The sequence below is a fragment of the Camelus ferus genome, chromosome 4 (genome assembly GCF_009834535.1).
Source record: "Camelus ferus isolate YT-003-E chromosome 4, BCGSAC_Cfer_1.0, whole genome shotgun sequence".
Lineage (NCBI taxonomy): Eukaryota > Metazoa > Chordata > Mammalia > Artiodactyla > Camelidae > Camelus > Camelus ferus.
Genome location: NC_045699.1, coordinates 36,963,694 through 36,986,228, shown reverse-complemented (window position 1 = coordinate 36,986,228; position 22,535 = coordinate 36,963,694). Strand labels below are relative to the sequence as shown.

The 22,535-nt window shown below is 37.2% G+C and overlaps 1 protein-coding gene and 2 long non-coding RNA genes across 28 annotated transcripts in view; 1 reads left to right on the top strand and 2 right to left on the bottom strand.

Annotated features, from left to right (window-relative positions):
* The window catches only part of LOC116663155, a 31,228-nt gene extending 30,634 nt beyond the window's left edge, over positions 1-594 (bottom strand). Inside the window, exon 1 of the long non-coding RNA XR_004319271.1 lies at positions 436-594. This is a non-coding gene — a long non-coding RNA (uncharacterized LOC116663155). The remainder of the gene's footprint in view (positions 1-435) is intronic.
* Positions 595-731: 137 nt separating this feature from the next.
* LOC116663154 lies at positions 732-13,508 on the top strand. Of its 3 annotated transcripts, none has more exons than XR_004319270.1 (5): positions 732-984; positions 1,083-1,281; positions 4,012-4,057; positions 7,353-7,428; positions 13,273-13,508. It is a non-coding gene; the product is annotated as an uncharacterized LOC116663154 (long non-coding RNA). The 3 variants fall into 3 exon arrangements; XR_004319268.1 differs by having other exon boundaries at positions 7,298-7,428; XR_004319269.1 differs by lacking the exon at positions 4,012-4,057 and having other exon boundaries at positions 7,298-7,428.
* The window catches only part of TMC1 (transmembrane channel like 1), a 310,690-nt gene continuing 294,648 nt past the window's right edge, over positions 6,494-22,535 (bottom strand). For 19 of the 24 annotated variants that reach the window (XM_032477833.1, XM_032477844.1, XM_032477845.1 and 16 more), the window contains 5 exons: positions 21,692-21,931; positions 17,071-17,196; positions 13,586-13,664; positions 13,433-13,484; positions 8,870-10,478 (listed from right to left, as the gene is read on the bottom strand). In XM_032477833.1, coding sequence (XP_032333724.1) covers positions 10,456-10,478; positions 13,433-13,484; positions 13,586-13,664; positions 17,071-17,196; positions 21,692-21,931 — 520 coding nt within the window. In that variant the 3' untranslated portion in view covers positions 8,870-10,455. Of the gene's footprint in view, positions 7,420-8,869; positions 10,479-13,432; positions 13,485-13,585; positions 13,665-17,070; positions 17,197-21,691; positions 21,932-22,535 lie in introns of those variants that run through there. The other 5 variants (XR_004319262.1, XR_004319264.1, XR_004319261.1 and 2 more) reach the window with 5 other exon arrangements.

Genomic DNA, 22,535 nt, shown 5'->3' with positions numbered 1-22,535 from the left:
TTGAAACACTTTTTATGAAACTCCCTCTCACTCCCCAAGTCTACGTGAGTGAAAAAATTCAAAGCACCACCTCTGTTTGTCCCTTTCTCATTAGGTTTTTTGCTTGTTTTTAGGGGACTGATTTTATTCTCTCTTTTTTATATACATATATTTTTATTGAAGTATAGTCAGTTTAAAATGTCACTTTCTGGTGTACAGCACAATGCTTCAGTCATATAGGAGCACACATATATTCGTTTTTCATATTCTTTCACATAAGTTACCATAAGGTATTGAACACATATAGTTCCCTGTGCTATACAGTATAAACTTGTTGTTATCTTCTTTCTCATTAGTTATGTCTCACCTCCAATGCCACCTTCTCAGACAAGCTTCCTTGACCACCTTGCTAGACAGCCCGCCCAGCCACTGTACCACGTTTACCTTAAATTTTACCTTTCACTTAGCCATTTTCAGCAGCAAAAGTTGTCGAAACCGTGGGTAATGAGTCAAATCCATTTCACCTGCCTTCACTAACAGAGGTCGTTTTAAGACTAGCAAGTCCTCCAAGTGGCAGCCTGAACAAGGTGTTTTCCCGAGCTGTTTTCCGGAAGCTTGGAGTCAGCTGCCTCTAGTTCAAGCTGAGCTGGTTGAGACCGGATAGGAACGCCGTGGCCTCCGCTGGGCATGCGCTTTCTGACGTCAGCGGGCTGAGCGCGCCGCCCTGGGAGCGCGCTGTGGCAGGGTAGGCTGGTTACGCCTGCGCAGAATGACCATTCGTGGCTTTTTTCCCAGTCACCTTTCCCCACGCCTCAGACCATCCTGCTTCTTTATTCTTTACCCTGTAAGCATGCTCTGAGCCCCTTGCCTTCTGGGAGGTGGATCTGAGACTTGTTCTCCCAGCCCCTCGCTTGGCTTCCCGGTGAATAAACCCCCTCTTTGCTGCAAACCGCAGTGTCTCCGCGGTTTGGCTTGCTGCGCCTCAGGCAAAACGGACCTGGTTCGGTAACGTCGTTATTGTTGTTTTAATTTACCCTTTCATTTATTTGGTTCATTTGTTTGGTTTTGTAATGGTTTATTGTGTGTTTACTCCTCATGGAAAGAGATCTGTTAAGTTCAGTGCTGTAGACTGCCTGATACTAACTGCCCACAAATGTTTCTGCGTCTTCTGAAGACTGGTTGTTTCTACAGTCTCACGTGCTGTCTCCAGGGAGAATAGAAAAGGATAAATGAGTGAGAGTCTGAGTCTCCGAAGTCCAGTTATCAAGGAAGGACCAAGGGCCATCACTCACCATCAAGAAGGTAACGATTCACTTTGCTGGGCTCTGTACTAGCAGGTGGGGATCATTTCTCAGCAGTCATTCCGACCCTGAACATGACTCCAAGATCCCTCCTAACAGGGCTTATTGGATTCACTTAGAATATCCAGTATCTCTTGTGATTGATAGATTTGTAACATTTGTTTTTTTTAATTTTTGATTCAGTTCTATACTCTTAAAATGCATTTTAAAATAACTTGGAAAATCAGGAAGAGAGCTAATGTCTTCATTCCTAGGGCCAAATCTCTTCTATTAATCCTTTAGAGTGTAACACAGGTCAGCATGTATATGAAGAGTAAGAAACCAGTCAAAAGCCATGTGACCAATGTGTTTAAGAAAAAATTAACCACAAATGCTTGTCACAAAGTGATAATTTAATTTTTTTTACTTATAGGCTTAGGAAATGGTATGACTTAGCATTCAACCTTGCCATTGACTCAAGAATATTATCCCTGTTTCCCAGAAAGGAATCTCTGTGATCCCCATTTATACCCCGCTGGTTATAAACAACTAGAAAATACAACACAAAAGTGACAATGTTTGTCAACACTTTCTTCCTCCCTCCTTCCTGCCCCTCAACTCCCCAAGACAGCCCAGACAAGACACTCCACGCATGCTAGCCTTCTTGACCAGGCATGTCCTTGCTTTCAAGAAACTGATTTTTAAAAGGTTGTTGTTGCTACTTGGCTGAAAAATTTCCCAGGACTTAAAATACCAGCCTTAGGTCCAAAAGAAGTATTTATTAACATTAAGATCCCAAGAGCTGTTGCACTCACGTTTTGGGATATAAACATTAATACTCTGCAAAAAGGCCACCTGTTTGTCGGTCGTAGTCCACGAGCTGATCAAGGAGGCTTGTTTCCTGTAAAGCTTGCTCTGTACTCTTTTTTTTCCCCCACAACAGCACTATTTACAGTAGCCAAGACATGGAAACAACCCAACTGTCCACAGACAGATGACTGGATAAGGAAGTTGTGGCGTATTTATACAATGGAACACCACTCAGCCATAAAAAAAAAAAAAGAATAAAATAATGCCATTTGCAGCAACATGGATGTACCCGGAGATTGTCCTTCTAAGTGAAGCAAGCCTTTTCCTCTGACATGGTAAAGGGGCAGGGGTTCTTCATTCTCTTACTTTGCTTCTCCAGTTCCTCAAACCAATATCTGAGAAGTGCCTGTCATTGATGTCTGCCTGGAGGACACCAGAGTCCTTTCAAATGGGCCATCTCCCACGCTCCCCCAGCTTCCAGTTGATGGTAGTGCCACAGTGGGGTCATGCTCCATGCACACTGAGCAGAATGTCTCTCTTCTACATGTTAGATCTGTTCCCTGACCACCAACAGAGCATCACACGTACCCATTGTCCCAGAAGCCTCCCTCCACCAACTGGCCCTTCTGAGTCTGTCTGCAGTCTCTCCAGTGGACTCGACTCTATTCCCATTCCTTACCCCAACTTCCTCCAAGGCAGTGTCCCTCCCACCCCAGTGCAGATCAACTGCTGCAGTCAGATGAAGGAGGCTCCAGCTGTCAGCTTATTAGAAATGTCCTAGCAGTCCTGAAACCCAGCTCTGTGTACAAGTTAACTGAAGCCTTCACTAAAATTGATTCCATAAACTCAGAGATCTTAGAGCAGGTGTCCAACAGAAATGGAATATAGTCATAAGGCAAGCTATATGTCATTTAAAAATTTCCAAGTATCCACATTAAAGAAAAAACAAGTAAAAACAATTTTAGTAATTTTATTTAACCATGTATATGCAAAATAATCTTTTAACACTCAATCAAAATGAAAAAATTATATTTTACATTAGCTTTTTCATAGAATCTTCAAAACCAATGTGTATTTTATTTTTTATAACATTTTTATTTATAATTTTACAATGTGTCAAATTCCAGTGTACAGCACAATTTTTCGGTTATACATGAAAATATATATATTCGTTGTCACATTTTTTTCTCTGTGAGCTACCATAAGATCTTGTATATATTTCCCTGTGCTATACAGTATAATCTTGTTTATCTGTTCTACATTTTGAAATCCCAGTCTATCCCTTCCCACCCCCTGCCCCCTTGGCAACCACAACCAATGTGTATTTTATATTTATAGCACATCTCAATTTCTTTTTTTGTTTTTTTTTAAATTGAAGTATAGTCAGTTTACAATGTTGTGTCGATTTCTGGTGTACAGCACAATGTTTCAGTCATACATATACATGTATACCTTTTCACATTCTTTTTCCTTGTAGGTTACTACAAGATATTGAATATAGTTCCCTGTGCTATACAGTAGAAAACAGTTGTTTAACTATTTTATGTATAATACCTGCAAATCTCGAACTCCCAATTTATCCCTTTCCCCTCTGGTAACTGTGAGTTTGTTTTCTATGTCTCTGAACCTGTTTCTGATTTGTAAATAAATTCATTTACATCTTTTTTTTTTTTTTTAGATACCACATATAAGTGACATCAGTATGGTGTTTTTCTTTCTCTTTCTGGCTTCTCTTAGAATGACAATCTCCAGGTCCATCCATGTTGTTGAAAATGGCATTATTTTATTCTTTTTTATGGCTGAGTAGTATTCTATTGTATAAATATACCACAACTTCCTTATTCAGTCATCTGTTGATGGACATTTAGGTTGTTTCCAAGTCTTGGTTATTGTATATAATGCTACTGTGAACATTGAGGTACATGTATCTTTTTGAATTAAGGTTCCCTCTGGATATATGCCCAGGAGTGGGATTGCTGGATCATATGGTAAGTCTATTTTTAGTTCTTTGAGGAATCTCCAAACTTTTCCATAATGGCTGCACCAAACTACATTCCCACCAACAGTGTAGGAGAGTTCCCTTTTCTCCACACCCTCTCCAGCATTTATCATTTGTGGACCTTTGAATGATTACCATTCTGACTTGTGTGAGGTGATACCTCATTATAGTTTTGATTTGCATTTCTCTGATAATTAGTGATATTGAGGATTTTTTCATGTGCCTATTGGTCATTTGTCTGTCTTCATTGGAGAATTGCTTGTTTAGGTTCTGCCCATTTTTGGACTGGGTTGTTTGTTTTTTTTCTTATTAAGTTGTATGAGCTGTTTATATATTCTGAAAATTAAGCCCTTGTCAGTTCTATCATTTGCAAATATTTTCTCCCATTCTGTAAGTTGTCATTTTGTTTGCTTACTTGCTGTGCAAAAGCTTATGTTTAATTAGGTCCCATTTGTTTATTTTTGTTTTTATTTCTATTGCCTCGGTAGACTGCTCTTGGAGAACATTGCTAAGGTTTATGTCAGAGAATGTTTTGCCTATGTTTTCTTCTAGGTTTATAGTATCTTGTCTTAAATATAAGTGTTTAAGCCATTTTGAATTTATTTTTGTGTATGGTGTAGGGAGTGTTCTAACTTCATTGATTTACATGCAGCTGTCCAGTTTTCCCAACATCATCTTTTCTCCATTGTATAATCTTGCCCTTTTTGTTGAAGTTTAATTGACCGTAGGTCTGTGGGTATATTTCTGAGCTCTCTATTCTGCTCCATTGATCCATATGTCTGTTTTTGTACCATCACCATGCTGTTTTGATTAGTGAGGCTCTGTAGTATTGTCTGAAGTCTGGGAGGGTTATGCCTCCAGCTTCATTCTTTTTCTTCAGTATTGCTTTGGTGATTCTGGGTCTTTTGTGATTCCATATAAATTTTAGGATTATTTGTTCTAGTTCTAGGGAAAAATGTCTTGGGTAATTTGATAAGGATCACATTAAATCTGTAGATTGCTTTGGGTAGTATGGTCATTTTAACAAGATTAATTCTTCCAACCCAAGAGCATGGGGTATCTTTCCATTTCTTTAAGTCATCTTTAACTTCCTTAATCATTATTTTGTAGTTCTCTGTGTATGTCTTTCACCTCCTTGGTCAGATTTATTCCTAATTATTTTATGCTTTTGGATGCAATTTGAAAAGGGATTCTTTCTTTATTTCCCTCTTCTGATATTCCATTGTTAGTGTAAAGAAATGCCACTGATTTCTGTATGTTACTCTTGTATTCTGCTACTTGGTCGAATTCTTTTATCAGCTCTAGGGTAGTTTTTGTGTGGAGCCTTTAGAGTTTTCTATATATAATATCATGTCATCTGCATATAGTGACAGTTTTACCTCTTCTCTTTGAATTTGGATAAGCTTTATTTATTCATTTATTTTTCTGACTGCTATGGCTAGGGCTTCCAAACCTGTGTTGTGAGAGTGGGCATCCTTGTCCTGTTTAAGATTTGAGCAGGAAGGCTTTCAACTTTTCACCGTTGATAATTATGCTGGTGGTGGGTTTGTCATAAGTAGCTTTTATTATGTTGAGATATGTTCCTTCTGAACCCACTTTGGTAAGCATTTTTATCATAAATGGGTATTGAATTTTATCAACTGCTTTTTTTGCATCTTTTGAAATGATCGTGTGATTTTTGTCCTTTCTTTTGTTGATGTGGTGTTTCATGTTGATTGATTTGCATATGTTGAACCATCGTTGTGTCATTTTGTCCTTGGGATGAATCAAATTTGATCATAGTGTATGACCTTTTTTACCTGTTCTTGGATTCTGTTTGCTAATATTTTGTTAAGGATTTTTGCATCTATGTTCATCAGTGATATTGGCCTGTAATTTTCTTTTTTGGTAGTGTCTTTGGTCTGGTTTTGGTATCAGGGTGATCGTGGCTTCATAGAGTGAGTTTGAGTGTATTCCCTCCTTTTGACTTCCAAACAATGATTTTAAATATTTTCCTTAAGCTTGAGTTTCAAACTTCCAAAAAAAAAAATGAGATAATTTCTAAAAAGAGCTTTTATAAAGCCAGAAGCAAGACAGTATCAGGAGAAAATATAGTGACATTTAAGGCTAATTGCTCTGAATTAGGAAGGTAGTAGACAGTAATATAATTGTATCAGTAAATTGACTCAAACTGTCTTCAAATGTGTATGTGCTGATTTAAAAGTCTATGCTAACAAATTAATGCTTTTGCACAAAAAATGTGTTTTGGAAGAACCCAAATTTAAAGTTAATACTTAACCTTTAAATAATCAATCTAAAAGTACAACAGAGACTAAACTAATTATGTTGTATTAATATAAAAAAATTGTAGCCCTTTAAAAATGTCCTGAAGTAATTTTAATGACAGAGGAAAATGTTAAATAAGAAAGATAAAAACCAAATATATCTTGTGATCCAAAGTATTTTATTGAGTCTGCATGCATGAATCTGAAAAAAAAATAAATCAAAATATAAACAGAAATTATTCTGAGTAGTGAACTTAAAGGGTTCTTTTTCTTTTTTTATTCTATTAAAAATTTCTAAATTTGCTGTGAAACATGTACCACTATTATGTTTTTAAATAACCAGGGACTTGTATGAAAACTTTTTGATGTGTATGAAGATGTATATTATATCTAATTTCCCAGAAGGGGTCAAGTATTTCATGTACACATTGTTCCATTACTTATAATTACTAAGTTACCAAGACCCATCCTGGTAAAGGCATCTGGACCATCCAAGGCAATCCATTGCAAGAGAACTTTGAGAAAAAGAAATCTCTTATATGGGCCTGAAAACTCCTGTCACCATCAAATAAGGCTATTTCCTCCTTGCTGGAAGTAGATGTGGATAAAGGCTTTGACTACACTTTATTATTATTTTTTTTAAATATTCTTAGGTCTCAGTATGTCTTCTAAAAACTCAAGAGTATCTGAATTGACAGCTGAGAACATCTGCCAGTCCCATTTTTAGGTCTCTTGTTTTTGAAGCCTGCTTACTTATACTTTTAATATATATTTCTTTACAAATGAATTGTGGAAACACTTTTTTTTTAACCTTTGTAAACTAAACAAGGCAAAATAAAGTTGTAACTGGATATTACCCAGATCAATATATTTGACTCAATGGAGGCCGTCAAGTCATCAGACTTTGATCTTACTCTCATGGCACTGGATTCCCTCTGCTAAAAGTCCCTTGTTTTTTCCCACAGGAACTTGGTTTTCCATTGTAGGCTAAACTCCTTTGCTTGCATTCCCATTGACTAGGCATGTGATGGCAATTCTGAGGTCGAGGGTTATTCATCCATCAAAAAATCCTCACTTTGGAAGAGAGCTGAAAAAGGTAAGGATAATATCTGGATTTTGTTTGATATTAATAGAGAATAAGAGGAAGCAAATCTCTTTTCTGATTGACAGTGTATTATATCTGCGTCATTGAGAAGGAAGAGACAGTCTTGCCCTTAATTTTGTTCAACCCTAAAACAACTTGGCAGGTTCTAGTATCTAGTATCTGGAAGATGCTAGAAACCAAGGATATGGTAAGTAGGGCAAATAGTGGGAGGAAATCTAGAGAGCAGGTAATACTTAAGAGATACATGTTTAATAAATGTTTGATACATAATGTTTGATAAATATTTAGCAAACAGCTGAAGAGATACTGGCCTCACTGTGGTTCCTGGTGGTCACGCACCCAGTGTGGTCCCAATGTTTATAATAAGCCCATTCCCCCACAATTTGCACATACCCTTCTGGGAAGGGCCTGGTAAAGTGAACTGCAGTAGTCTAGTTCCAATCAAGTTGACTGAAGTAAAGGCAAGGGTCCAGTCCACAGAGGACACTGGAGTATTAGGCAGGGAAACTGACACAAAACCTCTTCCTATTGACTCATCCACTGAGGAAGGAAGACAGCAAAGGCTGAACCCCAAAGGCAACTAGTGAACCTGCCTCACCATATATAGTAAGACCTGGGTCACTAGTACATTTGCAGACTCAGCCATGATGGGCTCTGGCTCTGGAAGTTGTAGGGACCCTCCATCAGGATAGAAAACGCAGTTCAGGTCAAAGTTTAATATAAATTTCTTGATATGGTTTAAACTATGTGTATCTCCAGAAGCCAAGAGAGATAACTCTCGTGTGCTGCAATGCAGTTTTTCAGTATTTCAACAAATGAATGGTAAAGCTCTTCAGATGAGTAAATTTAGTTTTCATATGTATGTCAGAATTTATTCCTCTCAGAAAGAATAAAAGGTGCAGTCTTTCTGTTGTTGTTGTTCAACTTCTCAATTTTTCCCATGGCTTTGATCATTAGATATGGAAGTAATGATACAGAAATAACCATGGCAGCTGGAGCCCTCCCAGTGCAAGGCTACTCTCTGAATAGCTGTAAAATGGGCTTGGAAGTGGCAGTCTTTCAGATGCTTGTCCATGTAGCAGTATGGGGATATTTTCAGCAGCTCTCTGGAGATTTAGAGAATTTCTAAAAAAATTTAACTTAAGTGGGTGTGAAGATGCTATAAAAATCTAACTTATTTTTTAATTTATAGAAAGATTGAAACTTAAGAGTATTCTGTCCGAATACTTATACCGTAAGTTTTGTTCAAAAAGTACACTGCCTTTAAGAGATGAAGTTCTTTGGGGACAGCTGACTGTCATCTCTCATCATCTTCCTTGAGAAGCAAACCAAGAGCTAGGGAGTCTCATCCACATTGTAAACTTGGCAACATATATAAACCGATTCTCTAATCTTATTACTTATGACTTATTACTACACAGTACAAAAATGATCCAAGGAGAAATAAGCACTATTTTTATTTACTCATCTGCATTATAGTCTAATGAGTAATAAACTCAAGCATATCAACAGATAATTCCATGTCATACATAACAGTAATATTTCCCTGCAGGTAACAGAAGTTTTTGTTTCACAATGCTACTGCTGTAAGTTAAACTGATTCAATTTGATTAACAAGCATTTATTCAGCACCTACCTGTGCACAGCACTGTACTAGGCATACAAAAGAGTTAGAAGATACAATCCCTGCTCTTAGGGAGCTTACGGTCTGAATAGGAAAGATGATTCACTCATATAAGAAACAATAAAAAATTACAAATTACAGGGAAATTAATAAAATAATAGACTCTAAGTTAAAGACACAAGAGTCCAAAGGAAGTCTTTCAAGAGAGTGATAGGATTGGGAATAGAGACTAACCAGGAAAATTTGACCAGAGGACATAATCCTGAATTTGGTTTGATGGACCTGGTGAGCACATGGATTGGCAGAAGAACAGGGTGCTCATTCTGTGGCCAGTAGAAGAGGAGAAACTCAGACAGGGTAATAAAAATCAGCCAGTCAATGGCAGGGAATGGCAGACAAATAGGCTTAGCTCTGGAAAGACACTGAGTTGGAAGATACAATTGAAGTCACAGAACAAGGCTGGCTGAGGGCATTGTTGTTATTCAAAATCAATTCAAACTTCAAATAATAATGCTTAAACACATCTATAAACTAAAGCCTCCCCCCCATAAAAATACGGTTTCCTAACCTTAACAAAAAAAATACAGAGCATTAGAATCTAAGTTCAGGAGACATGATAATTGGAGGTCATGAGCAGACTTTGATGGGATAGTAATCACTTACAGTGTGTCTTTTTTTTTTTTTTTTTTTTTTTTTTTAATTCATGAAGATTTGGGTTGTCTAAGCCCCATGTACCTCCTCATGGTGAGAGACCTTCAACCCAGTGCTGGTCAGGCCCCTCATTCACTTAGGATCTTTCTTCTAAAAAGCCCATTCCTCTTCATACTGAATCCAGCAGCACATAAAAAGGTTTTGGGGTGTATATTTGTAGGGGCCATGGATGGGAGACAGAGTAAAAAGGGAAAACAAGATTTTAACTTTTTAAAAAGTGAGTTAATGAGTAACTTTATGAAGATATTTCTGAACTTACGGATAAAAGAGGATGAACTGTTCCTGTTCCCAGGCTGAGAAAACCAAGGCAGAAGAAATGTCTGAAATAGAAGTCCATATGAGCAAAAGGTTTGTAGATTAACCCAACAAGTAAGCCAGTAACCTGTATTGCTGGATCACACACACTTTTAAACTCAATCTGTTAAAGAAAATGTCAGGACAACGGCTTCAGGGAAAAAGGGGTGGTGCAGGAACAAATCCTTAGTTTGCAATAAGGTAGAGATCCTTCTTTCCTAACTAGGACTGGCGATGTCTTGACTGACCAGTGCGACCTTGATAATCCATCAGGTTTAGAGCAGGGAAACGGCAACTCCACACGTTTGTTCTCAGGGACTCCGCATAAGTCACTGCTTTTGAACAGCAAGGTGAGGAGTACTTCTGGGCTTCCGGAAAATCTATGAGAATTAGTGGCCACCAGCAGCTGCAGCTGTTGAAAATAAACAAATAGACAGACAGACAGAGAAAGAAGATAAAGAAGACAATGAAAATTTAGCTTTCAGTATGCTTAATGGTTCTCAGTGAGGTGGCCTAAAATCTGTATCTTCCAAATGTGCTCCATTCCATGTTGCCATAATATTTAGTTTTTATATTCCAAATATTTCTGTATTATTTTACAAAATCTTCTCAAATTTTAAATATGGAAGTATAAAAGTTTGGCTCTTATAACATTCATTCATTACTGCTTATATAGTTAATATAGAAATAGATTTCTTTTATATTTTTCTAATAAAAGAATACCTCATTGCCCAGTAGATATCTAGTAGGTACTTACTGAGTGACTGTTATATATAAAGTCCTCTATTAAGTCCCTAGGAAATAACTATAAGATACAGTCTCTGTCTTCACAATGGTTACACATATTTTAAAGTACAAATCATGGGAAAATATCAGAAAAATAGCTCATGATAGCATGATATCATTATTTAAAACAAAGATAACAATATGCCTTAACTAGAATTCAGATCTTAGAAGTTAGAACTTCCATTCACCATTCTAAATGCTAATTGGATAATATAAAGTTATAGTCCCAATCCAGAGCAAATACAAAAGCACTGCAGCTATGTGCAACATACATGCTTCCAACTATATGCTGCCCACAAGGAACTCACTTTACTTGTAGGACACACATAAACTGAGGGTGAAGGGATGGAAAAAGCAATTTTATGCAAATCGGAACCAAAAGCAGGGGTAGCTCTACTTATATCAGACAAAATAGAATTTAAGCCAAAAACTGTAACAAGAGACAAAGGAGGTCAGTATATAATGATTGAAGAAGACATTAATAGAAAGGTATTCTGTGTTAAAGACTAGTAGAATTAGCATTGTGAAAATGTCCATACTACCCAAAGTAATAATACAATTCAGTGCAATCCCTATCAAAATTCCAATGGCATTTTTCACAGTAATAGAAAAAAGCAATCCTAAAATTCATTCAGAACCACAAAAGTCCCTGAATAGCCAAAGCAATTTTGAGAAAGAAGAACAAAGCTGGAGGAATCACACTTCCTTGTTTCAAATCATATTACAAAGCTTTAATAATCAGAACAGTGTGGTATTTGCATAAAAACAGACATAAAGATCAAGGGAACAGAATAGAGAGGCCAGAAATAAACACACGCATATATGGTCAGTTAATTTTTGACAAGGCACTAAGAAGATACAATGGGAAATTGATAATCTCTTCAATAAATAATGCTGGGAAAACATGAAAAAAAAATGAAACTTACACTATACACAAAAATCAACTCAAAATGATTAAAGACTTGAATGTTAAGACCTTAAAGCATAAGGCTCCTAGAATAAAACACAGGGGAAAAGCTCCTTGACATTTGTCTTGGCAATGATATTTTTGAATTTGACCCCAACAGCAAAGGCAGCAAAAGCAAATATAAACAAATGGGACTACATTAAACTAAAAAGCTTCCACACAGCAAAGGAAACCATAAATGAACAGACAACCTACAGAATGGGAGAAAATATTTTCAAACTATATATCTGATAAGGGACTAATATCCAAAGTATATAAGGAACTTGTATAAATCAATAGCAAAAAAATTAAAATAACCCAATTTCAGAACGGGCAAAGGACTTGAATAGACATTTTTCCAAAGAAGACATACATTTGGCCAATAGGTACATGAAAAGGTGCTCAACATCAATAGTCATCAGGAAAACACAAATCAAAACCACAATGAGGTGTCACCTCACACATATTAGAATGTCTTATCAAAAAGACGAGATAGCAAGTGCTGATGAGGATGTAGAGAAAAAGGAACTCTTGTGCACTGTTAGTGAAAATGTAAATTGGTACAGCCACTGTGGAAAATGGTATGGAGGTTCCTCAATAAATTGAAAATAGAACTGCCATACTATCCAGCAATCCCACTTCTGGATTTATATCCAAAAAAAGTGAAATCATTAATCTGTATTCCTATGTTCACTGCAGCATTACTCACAGTAGTCAAGGTATGGAAACAATCTAAGTGTTCATCTATGGATGAATGGATAAAGAAGATAATACACACACACACACTAGAATATTATTCAGCCTTATAAAAGAAATACTGCCATGTGTGACAATATGGATGAATGTGGAGGGCATCATGCTAAGTGAAATAAGCCAGACAAAAAGATAAACACGCCACGGTTAACACCATAGGGGCAAAACATGGCCAGAAGCCTTACATACCGCTCTCCTGTTCACTTGTGTGAACTAATAAATTCCTGGGGGTTTTCTACTTAAACTAATTTAGGTTGACTTTTTTTTTTTTCCTTTTCCTTACAGGGGGGAAAAAGCCCTACTAACAGAGTGTTAGAGTTAGAATTGAGGGAAGAGTAGGAAAAGATTTTCTTTGAACTTCTTAGGCATGTTGAAGGGAAAGCATATCACGAATTTTGGGAAGCAGAAGTGTGCCTTATTCTAATAGTTTAAAATTTAAGGAGGTTAAAAGTAAGAGAGGTTAATGAATTAGAAAAGCCTCTGGGAAATCAACAGAGATGAGCCCAGAGGATACAATTAGTATCTTCCCAGAGTATCCTTCAATGTATAAAAATGGTCAAAACAGGCAGGAGAGATTCTGCGTCTGTATCTGCTATTGTGTGATTATATGGATGTTTTCTTCATTTTCCACCAATTTGCAACATCTCTTTTCTATCACCACTGCTACACTTACATTCCTGAATTTTTCTTTTTTTATTTCTCCCACTGGAAAACTGCCCAGGTATGATGCCTGAGAACGGCTAAAAAGGTGGACAGTAAAGAATATGGGGTGCCCTGCCGGGGCAACTGTGCCCCTTTGCATCAAATGCCCCATTTGGAGACAAAAAAAGGAAGTGTGTACTGATTGCAGGGGGGAAATGCAAACACAACGTAGCTCCAACCTGCTCGCGCAGCTGCCATTTTCTTGTTTCGCAGTTTGTTCTCCAAAGCTTGCTACACAATAAAAAGAGAGAAGAACATGAGATCTCCTGGTGTTTTTCAACGACTCTACATTAATAAAGACAAACATTTCTCTGAAATAAGTTGTATCCTACCTGTTTCATTTTCTTTTTTAGATCCAGATTTGCTGCCTTCTGACCCTTTGCAGTAGCATTGAGATAATAGATGGTCAAACTAAATTTTAAAAAAGAAAATAAAATTTATGGTATTTTTCAGTCCCTCAAGATTTTTTTAAATTTACATGATCAAATCATAGAATGTTGTCACTGGAGTGACTTTAAGATAATCTCTACTTTAAACCTTTATTTTGTAGATAAAAGACTGAGGTACAGAGAGGTGACACCCACTTAGAATTCCACTGACTCAGGTGGACCTGGGAAGTTGGGCCCCAGGCTTCTGTCTGCTATACCTCACTGCCTAATTTTAGCTTCTTCTTGCAAATGTATTAATATCACTTTAAAATTATAATTGAAAACAGCATTTTAAATTGATACCAATGGCATTCAAGAGAACATAAAATCTCTTGATGCTTTTTGGAAATGTGTTGAAATAAAAAGGAAACTGACTTTCCACTTTAAATTCCCTCCTTTGGCTTTACAACCAAGACTATAATCCTCATAGTCATAGTTAATTAACACGGATTTTTTTTTAATCCATTGAATATTGTTTGCATGTCTCCCTCCTTCAAGAGAAAATGTTTCATAAAAGAATATTCTTGGCTTTTAAGTGACATTTGCATTTCTAAAAAAGAGCAAATTGCAGCCCAACATTTTTGCAAAATTAAACATGTTCATCTCCACTTAAAGCAAAACAAACAAAGAAAAAATGCAGTTTTAAAAAAAAGGTAACTGGCTTTGCTCTTTATTGCAAGTAACTGGATACCGAACACGTTTCCTCTGCTCACCAACGTGCCAGATTATAACCCTTATGAGCCATCTGCTGCTGGAAACACAATTACTGATATCATTTCCACTGGGTTTATTTCTTGAACAAGTGATAGGAGTTTAAATGAAGTTACATACATGAAAGCATCTGGTGTAATACCTGGCATGTAAGTAGATGCTCAATGAGTGTGTGTGTGTTTATTATAAGGGTTTTCTTCACAAAGTACCTGGATTTGGAGAAAGAACTCAAGGATCTCACAAGTCACCTGCCGTTCTGTAATTCTCTATCCATCACTTTTTTCTGCCTTGTGATGCACTTCAATGAGTATTCCTCATAAATCATTTTTTAGTCTCCAAAGGAATGAAACCACCTGCAGAGAACTAACTCAAACTCTACTCAGTTACCCAAAAGCCATCCAAGCTAATTTAATATGATTCATTCGGGAAATTCAAAATGCTTGTAAACGTTCTCTAATTAAAGGTAATAAAAGGCCAAGCCAATTGTACCACCATAAAGTAGAAGATGAGACTTCTGTATTTGAAAAATCAAATCAACAATAAAGTGAAATTCAGGTTTTAAATCAGAACATCAGAATTAAAATCAACCTTGCAGAATACTATTTGACCTTATATCTTGCCAGTTTTCCTCTAAACAGTCTCTATCAGGGGTTGGCAGACTGGTCTCCAGGGCAAGTCTGACTCCCAGTCTGTTACGGATGATCCATGAACTAAGACTGGTTTTTTATATTTTTAGTTATATATGCACTTATATAATATTCTCAGTTTTACTTCTTGCCTAAAATACCTACTAAAGCCTAAAATATCTACTATCTGGCCCTCTAAGGAAAAGTGTGCCAACCCGAGCGCAGACCATCTCTGACAAGTGGTTTCCAGTCCTCCTGAGCATTTCCATTCAGCCTGAAGTCAGCGTTTGGTGCTATAAATGAGTTGGAGGAATAAGAGGTGGGAAATAAGAAGACACAGGTTTGAATTTACTTATTATCCATTTGATTTGGGGCAGATCTACGTGCTTTCAATAGTATGATAAATGAAGCCCACTTCTTAAGGTTACTTGTGGAAATTAAATGAGTTAATATATAAATCTTGCCTGGAACAAAGGCAGTGAGTGTTCATTCCTCTCCCACACTCCCAAGGGTAGCTTATTAAATCTTTAATTAGAGGCATTAGAACAATGTTGCTCCTTTGCTTAAATATAAATCTGTCTCTCAATAAATAAGTTAAGAATGTAGTCATAAAATATGGCATTGTTTTGTGTGTCTGTGTTTTAAAACAAGATCTTCTTTATTCCACAAAAGGGCCTTGACTCTTAAAAGGCTCATGATACTTAAAATGCACTTGGAAACTGCTATGTCATAAAAACATGGAGAAGGACCATCACTTCAAGGCCGTCCTGGTGAAACATGCTGCATCCAGCAGGTCATTTTCTGATACACCTGCACCAGAGATTTCCTATCAGATTCTTAACGCCACCCCATGATCAAGATTCTGTAATACATAACAGTAACCTGTTTTACTATTTAATTATCCCTACGGGCTATTAGCTCTCCCTCAAAGATGGCATAAAGGGGTGAGGGTTGGATTTACTGTGAAAGCCTTACTATTACCATTTTGCTATATTTCTCACCTTGGGAAAAATCACTTCACTCCTCTAAGTCAGTTTCTTAATTTATAAACTTGAAGCTGACACCTGCCCTCACTGATGTGGATCGTGACCGTAACCATCACTAAGATGATGGTAACAACTTGGCCCAGAACCCAGGTCATTTACTTAAACCATTGGAGGTTCTCTCCCCGAGATTTCCTAGTTTTACCTTTATTTAAACAAATCCAACCCTTGGTGTCACTTTGTTCGACTGAAGTGTCCATAAGGGTGGCTTCACACTTGTCCTTCTTAACTGAAAGCAGTAGTACTTCCAGACTTTCTATTTAGGAGGCCCTTAGGGTTTGAAAGGAAGGGCTGGGGCACTTTTTGTAGCTCTTCCATAGGAAGCTTTTTTTCCCCCCCGGCTTAGAATGTAAGTTTATCTGTAATGGCCAAGAGTTTAAAACCAACAAAAGTAATATGGGAACAAAAGCCTCCTCTCAAGTTCCCCTTTGGATAGCATCTCCAATTTTGAAAGGACAGACTAAGTGGCCTTTCTAAGACCCTTCTGTTCCTCTGATTCTATTATGATGGACACAGTTATTGATGGCCTTCCAGGAACAAGGACAGTGTGATTTTTTAAGGACCCTTAAGCCTTTAGCCCTGAAATACAGCCTATGGGGCCCTCAAGGGGAATCTGAAAAAAGGCTCGTCATTTCTATGTTCACAGCCATCTGCTTATGGAACAAGAGGTGGGGGCCAGGGGGTGGGGAGGAGGCGTAATGTGCTGATTAGATTTAGCATTTATGTTTCCCTTGCTTTAGCTGTTTACTGATAATTATTTTGGTTACTTGGGAACAAATCTTATAATCCTAGGCAAGCAAAGATAGATGCAGATGGCTGTGAATTTCATGCAATAGGATCAGAGTACGGCTCATGAATTTTAGCCTCACACCACCATGCAATCAGTACTGAATTTGGTTAGGTGACAGCGCAACCCTTGGGGAGAGTGAGAGAGGTAAAAAAGCTAAAATCTAAAACGAGCAGGAAGAACATGACACAGGCTTTTCCTCTAAGGTAGGAAAGCACATACGCCATAACCAAAACAACAGCGATAACCAGCCCAGGATTAGACAGCTGTCTCAAGATCTTTGCCATCCAGCTTGGGAAATCTTGCTCCAGTGTTTCTCCAATGACTTCAAACATCCTATTTTTGCCACTGAAAAAAAAAAAAAAAAAAAAAAAGGGCGGGGAGGGGAGAGAGACATTTATTTAAAACATATGTAAAAACCATGGTTACAGCAAGAAAACTAGAAATCTTTCTCAAACACTGCCTAAGTATTCTCTCAGGCTAGAAATCTGATGTTTAGTTACAACTCCTGACACTTTGACCTCGTATTGTCAGCATATGAATAAGACATGAGAAATTTTATGCCAACATAAACACATAGTCAAAGCAGTTAGGAAATTAACTAGTAGGAGATTTTTTAAACGCTGTATTTCTGAGATTCAGGTTACTTGGGAACAAATATATAGAATATATATATTATGTATGTATGAAAATATACTGTATAAATAGCTCATAAGACTACCCCTCAGCCAGAACACTCTCTTTGGGCTGAATAAATAGTGTACTCAGGTTTTTTAAATTAGCCTTGGAAATGAGCATAAGGAATAGCTTAATGAAATAAAATCCACAAATAATCCAATAGCTCTTTCCATGCTATAGCTTCTATCTCATTTTCCACCAGACCTCTTTCATCAGGGCTATTACTGGGTCACCATACTGAATGCTGAATCCTTTCTCAGTATTTCTTTTCAACAGGCCCTAATGAGTACCAGCTCAGTTCCACTGCTATGAATAGAAAATAGGAAGAAAAAACAAGTCTAAAAAGCAAAGGACTTGGTGAGTTTGTTCTCAGTCCCTATAAACTAGGGAAATGAGAGCAGGAGGTCTGTCTTAACTTAGTATACAATATTCAGAATTATAAAGTAATATCCATCATGCCAAGTTACTTTTCTATAGAAGCATATTGACTCTACTATGAAAAGATGTAATTTTCAGAAAAGATACTGGACTGTTTATCACCAAGTTGTATGCATCTTGAGAATAAAAGTTGGCACAACACTGAGTAAAATATTTTGGTTTCACTTTGGTTTTTGGACCCTTATATTGACCATTGTGAACTACTAAATGAACCTGACCCACAACTTCCAGATCAGATTTTTTCTCCTGATCTAATAGTATCTTTTAATAGACTTAGAGTGACTTCAAGTATCTTGACGGGAGTCACTGGACTACAGAGGTATAAATTTTACTTCACAAATTATAAATCTACACACTAATTAGCAAGACCTAGGATACCTAAGGGGAAATGAAGGTTACCAAAAATTTAAGATTATATCAACTTATTCCACTAAGGTTTCTTTTTCTTCATCCATTCTAGCTGGCCATGCATCACCTTGACATATAGAATATAGCCAGAGTAATGAAGTAGGCAAAGAGGATGAGAAATGATAAGACAGCCCACCCTCCCTTCTCTGGCCTCTAGTGCTGTGGCTGATGAATGTCAGAATGGGGGAACTGGAATTTTACAATATAATCCCTACCCACAAAAGTCTGCTTTGCATCCAGTACATAAGAATGTGAAACTGTCAGCATCTCTGGGGATCCTTGGGTGCCTTTCCCAGGTCAGGTCTCTCGCTAGGAGTCCAGATCTTTTATAATATACAAACTATAGAAGCATCTACAAATCCTGACCGTATCCCTTTTCCTGACAGGTTAATCAAAGTGTGCCACTTCACCTTATTCCCAGAAGTCCTTTCCAGCCTGTTGTGACTATACAGTCCAGTGAAATGCTACTGAACTTAATCTACAGCTCTCCCTGGGCACAGCTCCGTCCACCCTAGACCAGAACAGTCTATGTCTGTCTTTTCAGTCAGACTGAAAAGTCCACAAGACCAGAATTGATGCCCAATGAACCCTCACATCTCCTTTAGTGCTTAGTGCGCAATAAGCCGTCATTCTTCACTAATAATTGATTCAAATAAGTCAATTAATTAATTGAACCAATTAATTCAAATTATTGGCCAACACTCTACTGTGTTTGGACTTATAGAGATGAAAGTATTCTGTTCCCAACCTCTAGAAGTCAGCTACACTATTATGAAAAATAGACACATAAAATATAATTGCAAACTAGTATAATAGCAGTGTCACAATATAATATAAACCTGTACATATTATATGATTGCAATTATTTGTAAAATCTGCACAAAAAGATCAGAATACAAAATGCCGAAATATTAAGAATTATTATTTCAGGTCTTTGGGGTTATGGAAAGAGTTTATTTTCATGTGAAAATGTTTCTATAATTTCCAGGTTTTCTGGGATAAACACAAATTACCTTTGCAGTAAGATGAAAATACATAAAAATACAATTACCATAATGTTAGCTGGGAGGTGTGTGAGGACTAGAGAATTATAAAGTGTTCAGAATTATTAGTGAGGGGCTGGGGGAAAAACAGTGAGTGTCAGGAAATCGGGTGGAGCAATTAGAATTTTCTTCCTCTGGACACCAAAGAAATAGTTTTTAAATTGCCAAACTGTTAAGGTAAAGGCACTTAATAGCCTATTGGAATAATTTTCTGGGAAATTCACCCACCTTAGCCAGTTCTTATGAACAAGAACAAGCTAGAATAGCTCATCAGATTGCTTTGCAGAATGGGTCTCCTAAGGTATTGTAGCCACCTTACCTGAAAACATAGCTGTATCTGGGAGTGACTGGCCCTCACTGTGGTGTCCCCACTAACCTACCTCAAATGCATGTGTACCAGTTTAGTGCCTTCCTAGGTGCCAAGCAGGGTCAGACACCCTTCACCAGGCAGGCTGGGCAAACCACCTCAAACTCAGTGTCTCTGAGGATGGCAAGCCGAGAGGTTCCTACAAATACATGTTTTCTCACCTCACTACCAAGGCAGAACAACCCTTTAAACTTTAAAACCCCAAGAATAAACCAAGTATACATTCTTTTGCTCCAAAATGAGGAAACTGACAGGAAAAAACAGACTATCTAAATAAGACAGAGATACCCCTTTCCCAATATTCTACTGAAAATACTTAAATTTCCTTGGTCTCAAAGTAGAGATATACATGCTGTAAATTTGCCTAAGCTTGCCAAATAGGAAACAGTTGGTCAAAATCAGATACTATGCCTTAGATAGGGGTTAATTTTTATTCATTAAAATCGTAGTAACTCAGTGTGATTTAAAGAGCGGAAAGGATCTGGGGCTCAAAAAGCTAAAATGTGCAGTCATTGTACATGCTAGCTCAATTATATTTTTAATAGTAATGCATAAACACCATCCAGCTCCATGTTAACCTTGTGGGGCTTCCCTTGCAGACAGCTAAGATCCTTTGATAAGTTTTCTGAGAAGGAATGACTTCCAATTAAAAAGTTAAAAGCACATCTAAAACTTATCCTGGATATTTAGTTGTGTGGGTAATTTATTTTAATCGATCACTCTTTTCAAAACTGCAATTTTATATTTAGCCTCCAGATGTCACTGTCTGCATTATTTATTTCAGCCCAGTAGGGTGGGGCGGGGGAACAGGACTTGTCAACTTCAGCTTCCTGAAAATGGAGGACAAAACTTCAGCTGTTTTTGCCCTATCAGCAGGCTTAACGTTTACTTTTTTTCTTTTTCAGTAAAGAAATAATGACTCAGACTATTATTAGAGTGAAAATGCCTCTTTTATACTTAAGTCTGTGGGCAACGAACCTTCTGCCTTTAATAACTTGGGTCTGACAGCATGAAGAGGAAATTATATACATCCATTATTGCATCATGCTTGTCATTCACATGGCTTTTCATTTTCGCATTTCCTTACTGAAAAGTAGAAATAACTCAAATGCATGCTGATCAGTGACTCAACTGCAGAGATTCTTGGGGGGGACTTGTGGTAGATTCATGTCTAAGGCCCTTTAAAAATCTCAATCCTCCAGATCCTGGAGACTGCTCTCTTGATAAATTTCACAGAAGGAACCCTGTGATACAGAACTGTAGAAAAGTACATTTCTAGTTTGGACCAAAGAGCCTTCTTGACTCTTTACTACTGACTTGAGTGACTTAACCTTGTTATTTGAGGAGTATACATGAGGAACATCCTTAATTTTTTACTAGCATGTAGAATTTCGATTATAAATTATGTGACCCTCTTTATAATTATTATGATCTAATAATGATCCCATTTTCCTGAGTAGTTTGTGAAGTAATCTCTTTTTCTTTCCTTTTTTTTTTCTCTCCCTCTTTTTTTCTTTCTCTCTTTGTGTCTCTCTCTGAAGTAGCAATAGCTTCCAATGTCTGAATGTGATGACCTAGCATCAAGAAAACGTGCACATCCAGACTAACGTAATCAGACTTGTTCGCTCCTATCTTCTCATATGGAAATAGCTCAGATTCATTGCACATATTTTACCCAGGCAGAGCCTTGAGCAATTAAATTATTTTCCCTTTTATGATTGCCAAATGAAAAAACAGATGAATTTCCATGTCATATAAGGAGCCTGAATACCCAAAAGATCTGTCCTACAGTCCAAAATGTCATTGTTGGAAAGAAACAAAAACAAAACTTTTATATACAATGAGTGACCACTCCCACCTCCACCCCTGAAAGAAAACTATGCCCAAACGGAATTGCAAAGGCAAGAACCTGAAGGGGCCACAATCAAAAGATGGTGGGAGGGATACGATCATGTACAGGACGGGCATGGTGGACAGGAAGAGGATGAGCAAGAGCATTCCCAGGTAGAAGTTATTTGATCTGGAAGCTTTGAAGACCCTGGCCTCAGGAACGTTGCAGCACATCACAGCCCAGCACTGGAAGTACATGGATGTGTGGAGCCGAAGGATGTTGATGCCTGGGAGGCTGGGAGCGAAGAAGGAGCCCATCCTAGAAAGAAAAACAGATCTCTGCTCGACATGGAGCTTCACTCCCTCACAAACTCACTGTTTATTTTACATCATGCTTATTTGCTAAAGGCAGAAAATGTACTGCCACTTTCAATCACATAACCTCTTTACGCTAATGAACTTAACGAATCTATTTCCATCTCCTGTACACATTTCACCATCTTCCCCACTATTGCGAGTACTGTATATACAATTCTTTCAATAGAAATTACGCTGGTAACTATCTATATGTGCTTGTCATCGGTAAATTTAAACTACAACAGAGCAAACAATATATTCCATTTGTTTTACTTTCCTCTTCTACTTCTAAAATAAATTTACTTTCCACTAATATTCATATCATTGATTAATATAGCTAAAAATTTAACTTTTTAAAATAATTGACCCTTAAAACCATCCATTCTATTCAAATAAACTGCACATATGGATTATTTTGTCATGGCTAACTCACTTTTGCTTCATGAAAGAGAAAAAGTTAAAATAAATTTTTCTGATGTTATTTTCTATTTGTGGCTATTATGGTGTTTTAGAGCTGATGGGAATTGTGTATTTGTGCCTAATAAGACTGTTTTGTTGATAATTGA